Source organism: Neolamprologus multifasciatus, chromosome 9, assembly GCF_963576455.1.
Source record: "Neolamprologus multifasciatus chromosome 9, fNeoMul1.2, whole genome shotgun sequence".
NCBI classification, from domain to species: domain Eukaryota; kingdom Metazoa; phylum Chordata; class Actinopteri; order Cichliformes; family Cichlidae; genus Neolamprologus; species Neolamprologus multifasciatus.
Genome location: NC_140447.1, coordinates 26669677 through 26681128, shown reverse-complemented (window position 1 = coordinate 26681128; position 11452 = coordinate 26669677). Strand labels below are relative to the sequence as shown.

At 45.5% G+C, this 11452-nt stretch overlaps 1 protein-coding gene across 1 annotated transcript; it reads right to left on the bottom strand.

Annotated features, from left to right (window-relative positions):
• Positions 1-7712: 7712 nt before the first annotated feature.
• LOC146511689 (uncharacterized) lies at positions 7713-10847 on the bottom strand. The gene is made up of 2 exons (XM_085171605.1): positions 8166-10847; positions 7713-8071 (listed from the first exon to the last, which is right to left on the bottom strand). Exons 1-2 carry the CDS (start codon positions 10845-10847, stop codon positions 7835-7837), a joined length of 2919 nt encoding a protein of 972 aa, XP_085027731.1. The 3' UTR covers positions 7713-7834.
• Between the last annotated feature and the right edge of the window lie 605 nt (positions 10848-11452).

Here is an 11452-nt window from a genome sequence, read left to right as displayed (position 1 = left end):
TTAGACAACATCTTAAGCATGTGAGTCTGTTTATCATCTTGTCCAAGTCACCTCATGTGATGCAAAAACCAGTGGACTCATAGCACATTAGTTAAGAAATGATCAAATAATAGCAGAAAAATGTGTAGGAAAGGCAGCTTTAAGAACATGTTCTGCTGGATATGCAGCTCCACAGACATTGATTAAACCTGCCTAATAACACAAACACACATGCAATGAAAGTCAGCTTGTTATCTTTCATCAGTGTTAAAATAGTGTAAATTTAACAGACACTTGTTATCAAATACTGAATTTATCCAATGCTGACAACTAACTCTCTAGGTTGCAGGACAACAGTTTAATTTTTGTGGGAAAAAAGATTCTGGTTTGACCAACCAGTGATCAGATAATAAATTTAGTAGTTAATATAGTAAATTGGGAGATGCTGTCTGCTTGATTGATGCAGCACAAGTAATTTACAGTATGAGGGAAATTCTATTTTTGTGATAATATTTTGAACATGCATTTCTGTTGTCCTGTCATCTTAGTGGGTTAATAGCTGATATGCAAATTAGTTGATCGTTTTTAGATTGAGGAAAGATGACTGAATTTTAGCACGAGTGAATGGGATGTGTTGGAGTTTGTTGTGTGTTGAGTGGAGGCTCTAAAACACTGAGTTTCCTGTTTTGATGTGCGAGTGAATCCTGCACCCAGATACACAACTCTGAATACATAAGAACAAACGTCTTTTGTGAAATAGCTGATGACATGTCTCACGTTTTATGATGACGGGAAAAAAGGAAAACTGAATAAAATGGGTCTGTGGCCTAAATGAGTGAGAAGCACAGACTTGGGGATTAAACTCATAGCTAATAACATATTAGGCTTATGTTGTGTGTTGTGCAGCTGATGGTTGGTTTGGAGTGAATCTAGTTGATGATTTTTCTTTTGTTGTGAAGTTGAGCCTGCCAATTAGTATGATGGTATGATAAACCATGATAATGGTATGATTTACCCTCCTGAGATGAGGAGTTTGTGTCATGACTTAACAAGGCCTTTTTATTTTGTTACTTTCACTGTGCACTGAAAGTTTTGTTCGATAATCTCTCTCAGCAGATCTGCACGATTAGAACAGAAAGCGCTGTACGACACGTCGTCGAGAAAACTGTTACAAGTGAGCTTCTCCACATTAAAATGGGCTCAGGAGAAAGTCACTTATCTGGGGACAATTAGAAAGTAAGTTCCTGTCCAAAAAGGATTCAGCGAGGTAATCTGATCTAAAGTTCTTCTTTTTCTTTTTGAAATGACGTCATTTTGCTGAGAGTGGAAACTAAATGCGATGATAGGTTCCACTATCAGCAAAGAAAGAATGAATGTATGAATGAATGAGTGAAAGAGAAAAAAAACTGACTGGTAAAAGCTGACAAGACTTGACCACTACTCAAGGTTAACCTCCACCTAGACAGGACAAAGGGGTGGATGAATCTATGTGTGTTTCTTTTTACAGGAGCAGAAAGATGCCAGCAACATTCGAGGTTGCGTGATGATTTAACCTTTTAGGTGCCACTTTCTGTGTCTGTGCATCTACCAGGGGTGTTATTCACTACCTTGTGTTGCTCACAGAGGAAACTGTGAGAAAGAGTGTATACATCTGCGCAGCGCTAACATTTGCATTTTCTTTTCTACAGCATGAATTGATCATGTGATTTATACCAGGACAGCTGGTTGATGTTTTTTCCTTCTACAGGATTTCTGGGTTTATGTGTGAAGAAAACTGTGTTTATAGGTTATGAGTGGTGATGCTGTTACACTGTGTTTTGGGGAAAATGTGAAGGTTACTTTGACAATGTGAATAACATGTGAGAAATTTCCTGTGTTGAAAACTAGTGTCACTTCTTTCCACAGCTATGGATGGTTAACTTTATGGTCCTTTTATAGCACCTCTGGAACCTGTCGACCTGCGTCTGACCACCGGGATGGTCAATGTGTATTGCTAATGTTTGTTTTTCTAAGAGTACATGTAGAGGATTCGGCAGAAGCGGACAAGTGACATAAGAAAAACAAATAAGTTTTTTGAGCTCCTAGTGATACATGAGTGGAGTGACTTTGCTTAAGGGAAGTCACCAATTACATTAATGTTAACTGAGCACATGGGATGATCCATGTCTGAGGCAAATTATGGTAATAATTGTAGTTTACTGATTTGAGAAAACCTGCACATGACACTTGTCTTGCTGATGTTGAATGCTTTTTTTTTACTCTTATGATACAATTATTTATAGGTGTGAAGTTTGATTTCACTTCCAGATCTGTTTTCCAGGTCATGATGGTGTGTATGCAGGCTCCTGGCAGAGCCAGGTGTTAAGCAAACCTAATATGCAAAACACACTAACATCTTTTATTGCAGGGTTACGGAGCTACTCCGGAGGAGATGCCCTGATGTTGCCTGGGACATGATCTAGCTAACCTTTTTCTTTAAGACAGGAATCTAGGTTTGATGAGTTGACTCATGGGAGTGTCCATGCGTCAAGAGGAGGGGTCCAGGATTAACATGAAACAATGTTTTCTATTATTGTTGCAGTGATTTGTGTGATTAACAGTTCATTTATGGGTATCAAACCTATGCAAGTGGTGCATCCATGTTCAGATGAGGCTTTGATGGCCTATAAGTGAAGTTCACTGAACTAAAGAATGTGGTTTGATGATTGTCTATGCTCTCCAAATAGAAGCTTTTCCTCCTAGCAAGGAAATACAGGTGCAGCAGTCATCTCCTGAGAAATCTCCAGAGGCCCAGTGAGAAACAAGAACCATTCCAGGCATGGCTGACAGTCCAGGCAGTGGTTGAGGTCAAAGGTCGAGCTGTTTGGGCCCATCATGAGATCAGATTCCGGAGCCACAGCAAGGAACTGAAGCTGCGTTGGAATGAGAGCTGTGCCAAGGGGGCTTTCCAGAGGCCAACAGAGGAGATTGTGGACAACAGACGGGCACCTGAAGGATGAGGGGAGCGTGCCAAGCTCCATCAACAGCGCAGAGGGAGTCCAAGGATGGCATCATGATTCTGTGAAAAGCACAGGAACCAGAAGCTATGGTGGTGATGGCAGCAGTTTCCTATGAACATCACCTAATGCTGTGTCACTGTACTGTGCATACGATGACACTCTGAAGACTGCTGGGATCTTAACAGCAGTAAGATAACTGGACCCAGCACCCTTTCCACAGAGGGGTTTTTCTGCAGAGCATGGACAATGGAGGAGTCATAAGTATCCCCCTCGAAGGACGAAGGCCTGAAGTGAGGTGATGGGGGTTGATAGAGGCCATAAAACTAGAGTGCTGACAAGGCCTGCAGCTTTCAAGATAATTGAGACCCATGTTGACAAACAACAAAACCAACTGGTATGTTTGAATGTCTATTCTACATACATTTGGACTCTGGTCCTATGGACAGTGATGGAAACTGGAAGAGACATTTATGACGCCCTGCAGAACTTAAACCACTCTGCAGAGAGACATGTGATTTGCATGCCCAGAGGAGCACCACCAAGCTGAGATGTTTTTGAAAATGTTAATTTCTCTTTTGACTATTAACAAATCATTTGTTTGCTCGTAGGATGCAGTTTGCCATTGGATGAGATCAATGAGGAATGGGATAACTGCTAATACATTTGTTAAACTGTGTGTGTTTACAGTAATTTAGGGTGATTGACATATGCTGTGTATAAAAATGTTTGCATTTACACTGTCAGACATGAGGTGATCATAACTGGGAACTTTTCTAGCATAAAGGTCAAAAAGGGGGGAATGTTAGGTTTTGTATTGTTGATTGTCATTTATTCTTAGAAATATCTACTTATATATGCTTAGAGGTGTATAATTAATTGTGTAGTGATAGGATGTGTGATCTTTAGCAGGCTGCAAAGGCTTGGTGTGCATTCCAGAGTGTTCTGGAATCCACACCTACATCCTGGGAGCATGGGAAGAGGTCGTACATTGTCTTATTGTTTTATGGTAGGATAAACGTAGCTATATCTGTTTTAGTCTGAGTGCCTTTTGTTTACATGAACTGCTGGACTTTCCAGACCAGTAGGTTTAGGGAAGTCTTTATGGGGTCACGCTCTGACCCCACACACCCACACACACACACACACACACACACACACAATCCTTTGTTCACATGTATACCTATGTAAGATGTTATATGTTAATGACCCTATGCATATTCATGTAACCACAATAAAAGGAGTGCTATGGGGAACCTGGCTGAGAGTCTGACGGAGGTCAAGTGGTGGAACGACACTTGGCTCCAGGCAGGTCTCCCTCATGCATGAGTAACATGAAGAACTTTGCCTACTTTGTGTCTTGCTTTGCTGTGTAATTATATTGTCTTCAACGTTCCAGCGAATAGGTTTAAGCTACAAACCTATCAAGAAGACTTTATTTATCCCCAAGGGGCAATTAACAAACAACCGAGCAGCATACGTTGAAGATAAGGACAATAAGAACAGGCAATAGGAGTGAAATAATAAATACACAGAGTATACAGTATATACAGTTTTAAAATTAAAGTGACTGAAGGTGAATAAATAACTGCAAGTGACTAAAAGTGAATAAAGTGTAGGTAGTGTAAGAAGAGTGTAGTTTATGTTTATGGGTGTGGGAAATGTTCTTATCGGCTGGGGTTAAAAGGCAGAGTGGCTTTGGGGACAAAGGTGGATCTCCTCCTCTCAGTCCTGAAGGAAATGCAGCGGAGGCGTCGCCCAGAGGGGAGCCATTGAAATGCGAGGTGAAGAATGTGAGAGGGGTCATTGATGATTTTGGCTGCCTGTCTTTGTCAGAAAACCTGTACCATAGTTCTGACAGGCAGGCCAATGATTTTAGAGCACACTGATGCAGTGTGCTGCAGTCTGTTCCTGTTCTGAACGCTGAGGGAGTGGAACCAGCAGGTGATGGAGAAGGTCATGATGTTTTCCAGGAAGGCATAGTAAAAAGTCACCATGATGGGTTTGCTGACTCCAAAGGAGTTGAGTTTCCTAAGGAGGTATAGCTGTTGGTGGCACCTCCTGAGAATCTTCTCTGTGTTGGCAGAGAATTTCAGGAGGTTGTCAAAGATGGTTCCCAGGTATTTCTACTCCTCAACTACCACCTGGATGGTGGTGGTGACTGAAGCAGCCAGTGGAGCTGGAACAGAGACCGGAAAGAGACTTGTTGACTTGAACTTTCTGAGTCCTGTTGGTCAAAAAGTCCAATATCCACAGGATTAGTTGATCATCCAGGTGAAATCGGGTGGAAAGCTTAGTGGTCAGGATATGAGGCTGCAGAGTGTTGAACGCTGATGAGAAATCAGCAAACAGAAGTCTGTCTGAGGAGTCAGGGAGCTCCAGATGTTTGTGGATGGAGTCCAAGATGAAGATTTTAGCATCATGTTGTGGAAATTTCAATTACCAAGTCCTGCAGACACGATGAGTTGTAACAACACCTTTATTTCAGCTATCTCATGCATAAGGAGGGACGTCAGTCAGGGGGCACTGAAAGTCGTCTCTGACAATGAACAGTTCAGGTCCTTTTTATACAGTCACAGAACAAAAGGCTTTTACAGTTTCAGTTCACACCTTGGCTCTAACCAGACAGACTCTCTACCATCTGTGTGAATCTCCCCCACTCTGGGGTCAAGCCTTCCTGTGTGAGCTTCCCCATCCTGGGAGACATTCACCAGTTTCTCACTGTCTGTTTCCCAGCGTGAATAAGGTGTGAACCAGACATACTAAACTAAGTGACATGAAAGCATTTCATCAGGACAATACATTAAAGAGAAATCCCACCACCCATACTAGACTAGGTAACATGAAAGCAAGACAATACATTAAAGGACAATACACTAAAGAGAAATCCCACAACAGTTCCCACCCTCTTGATTGTATCTCAATCACTAGTACCAAGGATTTCTCTTCCTAACATTCTGTTAATTACATCAGCCATATTGCACACTCAAAAGGTTTCACAATATGCATCATTCTTACAGTGTCAGGAAAATAATTTCACTCATCACAATCATCCTCGCTTTCGCTATCCTCAGTGTAATCTTCAGCCTGCAATAGGGGAAGCTGCAACTTGGGAGACTCGCTTTCTCTTGTCAGTGCCACTGTGATTAATCTTTATTATGCCCATTGTGTCTGCACCGGCCTGGTCCACTCCTATGATTAAATAAAAGGAGTCTTCTTTGGAGTCGTGGCATTGTCCTGGGAAGTTTGGTCTCCTGGAAAATGGGTTCCAATTCAGGTTCTTAATCGTTAGCAGTAATGGGTTCAGGCCGGTACCAGTCGCCAATTGGGCTCTAACAAAGGAAAAACTGTTCTTACTTTTCATCTTACCCTCTGTTGATTTTGCCTGTTCTCCCCAGTACCCCGGCCTGGAGTGCCACCACACAAAACTCCAACTTGGACACCACTTCTGGTATCCCGGAACGCCATGTCCAAATATGCACAAATAAACATCATAACCTCTCCAGCTTTCATTATAGCCTTTACAGTCTATCACATTGCACAGATCAAAACTGAAAGTCTGGGTAGTTGCATACGTATAGTGTAGCTCAATGTACCCGCCATACTCAGTAAGGCATTTGTCTCTCATCTCGTGGGTTGCTCCTTCTGTTGCACGAACCTCCTTGGATGTTGGCATGGTGCTTGGCTGCTGCTCTCTCCAGAGGCTCCACCAGAGGGCAACCATCAGCCCACTGAAGAGCATCAGAGCTACCCCAGTGATGAGGTGCTTCCTGGCTTGTCACATTGTTGCAGGTAGAGGGTAGACTGCCCACTACCTGAATGAGGTGCGGGGATTATTCTGCCCCGTTTGTCTTTTCTAGTTGCTCCTCCGTTCTGGGTGGTTCTCCTCCAAACAGCTTACAGTGGCTGGCGTGGATCCAAGTAACTCGTTCTCCAACCTTTACCGCTGTTTGTGTGGTCAGTAGGACTTGGAATGGGCCCAGCCACCGCTTCGCCTTCCAGTGTCTCCTCCTGAAGTCCTTCACTAACACCCAGTTCCCTGGTTTGAACGGGTGCAGGGGTCCTTCTGCTGGCCTGGGCAGGGCTGCTTTCACTGCTCGGTGTACCTGCGAGAGAGTCCTGGAGAGATTTTGACAGTACACAATCATTTCGCTGTTGCACAACTCTGTGGATATGCCAGTCCATTTGGGGGGGTTCTGCCCCCACTCTGGCAGGTCGTCCATACAACACCTCATAAGGGCTGAGGTGTGCTGGAGGTCTGGCTCGCGTGCGCACATACATCAGCACGAGGGGAAGTGCTTTTGGCCATGTGAGGCCAGTTTCTTCACAGCACTTTGCCAGCTTGGATTTTAAGGAGCTGTTCATTCTCTCCACAGCACCTCCAGATTGTGGGTGATATGCACAGTGTGTTTGCAATTTGAAACCTAGTTGCTTGCTGATTTCCTTCAATGCCTGGTTCACAAAGTGAGTACCATTATCACTTGTGATTTTTCCCGGGATGCCCCACCTGGGAATGATATCTGACAGGAGGGCTTTTGCCACTGCACTGCTGTCTGCACTTTTAGTGGGGAATGCTTCTACCCACTTAGAGAACATGTCCACTACTACCAGACAATACTTCTTTCCCTCGGCTGGTGTCAATTCAATGAAGTCCATCATTAGATGGTCAAAAGGCATGTCTGGTGGGGGGTGTGCTGCAGTGTTTACCTGTACTGGGCGTCCCACATTGTTGGTCGCACAAATGAGACACCTTTTACAATACCTCTCAGCTGCTGTGGAAAACCCTTTGGTGAACCATAGCGATGTTACTGCTTGTAGCATCCCCCCTTTGGACGCATGGTCTAACCCATGTGTCCATTTTAGAAACCAGGGGAAGAAGTGTTTAGGTAGACATGGGCGGCCGTCCGGAGATCGCCAGACAGATTCGACCAGTGTGCAGCCATGTTTGCGCCAGAGAGTTTTCTCTGGCTGGGAGGCAAATGACTGTACAGCAGGAAGATCAGCGAGGTTGGGTGTGGACAGTGGTGCCAAGACCAGTTGGAAGGGTAGGCCTCCTTCGGCTGCTGCTTTGGCTGCTGCATCGGCGGCGGCATTTCCTTGGGAGACAGAATCAGTTTTACCTGTGTGTGCTGCACACTTCACTACAGCAATGCGAGCAGGCAGAAGGATGGCATCTAGCAGCGCTGCTACCTGGTTAGCATTGAGGATGGGCTTGCCATCAGATTTCAGGAACTTTCTGTGCCTCCACAAGGCGCCAAAATCGTGCACCACACCGAACGCGTAGCGAGAGTCGGTGTAGATGGTGGCCGACTGACTCTCCGCAAGTTTACAGGCTTCTGTGAGCGCCACCAGTTCTGCAGTCTGTGCTGAGAAGTGTCTGGGCAACGAGCCTGAAACGAGAGTGGCATGATCAGAACACACAGCAAAACCTACCCGGTTAGTTCCACGTGAATCACGTGAGGAGGAGCCATCTACATATAGCACTATGTCAGAGTTGTCGATGGGAACATCTAACAAGTCAATTCGAGGTGTACAAGTTTCACCCAATACAGCAGTGCAGCTGTGTGGTTCACCATCCTCTCGCGTGGGGAGAAGAGTGGCTGGGTTAAGTGTTGTGCATCGTTTCACTGTGATGTTGGGCATGTCAAGCAGTATGGAAGAGTACCTGAGCCAACGAGCTGCAGAAAGGTGTGAAGTTTTCTGCTCCAGCAAAATGAGAGAAACTGCATGGGGTACCTGCACTGTCAGAGGAGAGTACCCTACAATGTCACGTGAGGCGAGCACGGCCTTCTCACACGCAGCTACTGCTCGTAGGCATCCAGGCAGTCCTGCAGCCACTGGGTCAAGCTTGGAAGAGTAATAACCCACCGGGCGAAGTGAATCACCATGCTGCTGTAAAAGAACAGAGGACATGAAACCATTCTTTTCATCCACCATTTGTGTATATGGTTTGGATGGGTTTGGAAGCGCTAAAGCGGGCGCTGTTTGCAGCAGCTGTTTTAAGGAAGTGAAGACAGCTTCAGCCTCTGGTGTCCAAGAAATGTGATCATTGGCTGACAGACTTGCACCATGAATGAGTGCAGTGAGTGGGGCTTCCACAGAGGAGTAGTGTGGAATGAAATTGCGGCAGTATGATGTGGTTCCTAGGAATGACATCATCTGTTTTTTGGTGAGAGGTTTTGGAATGGTCATTACAGCTTCCACCCTCTTGGAGGAAATCTGGTGGGAGTTGTAAGAAATCACATGCCCTAAGAATGTGACTTGCTCTTTACAAAACTGCAGTTTTGACTTACTAGCTTTGTGGCCCTTGTGATGCAAATGTGTCAGTAAAGTGAGAGAATCTGCCAGACACTGCTCTTGTGTGGGCGCACACAGTAGCAGATCATCGACATATTGCAGTAACACTGTGCCTTCGGAGAGGATCAAGTCGGACAGGGAGTCTCTTAAGGCGGCATTGTAAATCGTGGGGGACTCACAGTAGCCTTGACACAACCGAGTGAATGTGTAAGCCTTTCCCTGGAACTCAAAAGCAAACCAGAACTGGCTATCTGGGTGAACTGGAACAGAGAAGAATGCATTAGTCAGGTCAGCAACAGTAAACCACATAGCGTCAGATGGGATTTGGGCCAAAATGGTGTGGGGGTTCGGAACCACAGGGGCTCTGGGGATTACAGCCTTGTTCACAGCTTGTAAGTCCTGCACAAACCGCCACTCAACAGGTTCATTAGGTCCTCTGATTTTCTTCACAGGGAATAATGGAGTGCGAACCGGAGAGGTGGGGCATGGGATAATTACTCCGGCCTTTAACAGGGATTCAAACACAGGAGTAATCCCCTCTATGGCTTCCCGTTTCAGAGGATATTGTCTTTGGCATGGTCTAAACGAGGACTTTGGAGTGATTACCACTGGCTCACAATCTGTAATCAGGCCTACATCATACTTAGATGAGGCCCACAGGCCGTCAGGCACCTCTGTCAGCAGGGGGTGTGAGGAGTTTAGAGGAGGTGTCGTTTGAAACAGACAGTGTGCGACAGCTATGTTCACTAGCTCAACTGAGCGGACACACTGGACTGTGCGTGTCATGGTCTTTTTGTAGGCTTTCATTTCTCGAGAAAACAGTACTGTGGGATTCTCTGTAGTCTCCCAATCGCAAGCGCGGTAGCACCGGTGCATAAATTCTCCCATGTCTTCCCACTGGCAGCTGTGAGCTTTTGCCAGGGGAACATGTGGGACGGATGCATCCATAGTAAACATGTTTCTTTGCCCATCGGTGAGAGAAATCGCAAGCGCAGCAAATGTGGAGCTCCAAAACATACATTTCACAGTTAGCAAATCATTCTCGGTTCTGTACCATTCTACCTCATAACTGTCATCAGGCCCATGCAGAGAAAAGTGAGACATGCAACTCAACTCTCCAGGAGCCATAAAACAGACATCTGGAGGCATGCAGTTGCGAGTCGCTTGCATGAATTCTGTAACAAGCGGCCCCTCCTCCAGCTTCCACCCGTAAGCGAAAGCTGGAGTCACGGGGTCATATTTCACCATCATATAATCATAGTCAGATTGCGTGATTGTGATGCCATTATAGCAGGAGATTAAACTTATTTTCAGTTTGCATATCAAATCTCTTGCAAGCAAATTGACCGGGCACAGGTCTGAACACAAAAACTCGTGTGTGAATTTTCTACCCTGTCCGTCTACACAATACAGGGGTACGGTGAAAGTTTCTCTCTGTATAGTTCCTGATGCTGATACAGAATGAGTGAACCTCTCACCCAGCACGGGCTGGGGTGAGAGGTAATCTGAGCGTAGTACAGAGTGGGTGGCCCCGGAATCTACAAGAAATTCTACTTCCTGATTACAAACTAACATTTTATACAAGGGCAGTAGTTTATAAGGCGCAGTATTTAAATGTACATATGTACCAACTGGTGACAAAGAAATCTGCTCTTCATGCTCAAAAGTGTGCTGTCTTAAAGTGTGTGTGTCTGTGTGTAAAACACTTTCTACATCAGTGGGTGTGTGTATGTGTGTGTGATTTTCACTTCCCTGCTCTGATGAGGTGGGCAAACCACAGCCTGAAGCGTACTCTGGCGTCCTTTCCCCCCGGCCTCAATCCGCCTGCACCCACTGCTGGCCCTGGTCACTTTGCCGTTGATGCTGGTCACCCCCAGGGTGGCTGTATCTAGGGCAGTTTCGCCTCCAATGTCCATGTTCACCACAGAGAAAACAGGTATCTGGATCTCCTCCAAACTGTCGTCGTTGTCGATCGCGTCCTCGATCACGTCTTCCTCCCCGGGCTCGGTCGCGCCAGCTGCCTTTACCATGGAAGTCACTCCGCGGGTTCGTTGCAGTCTTGTACAGCGTTAAGGCCGCGTTGTGGAGGTCGGCGCTCTGTTTTTCCTCTTTCTTGCGTTTTCTTTCGTCAAGGTGGTTCTGAGCATGGCGTGCATGGCGTCGCAGTTCCGTTAGCCGAG

Excerpts from the sequence above, each read along its gene's own strand:
- LOC146511689 (XM_085171605.1), bottom strand. The coding sequence starts at position 10,847 with ATGTTAGTTTGTAATCAGGAAGTAGAATTTCTTGTAGATTCCGGGGCC. Across the intron at positions 8,072-8,165 it reads CCATCCTCAATGCTAACCAG|GAAATGCCGCCGCCGATGCA; the intron begins GTAGCAGCGCTG and ends CTGTCTCCCAAG.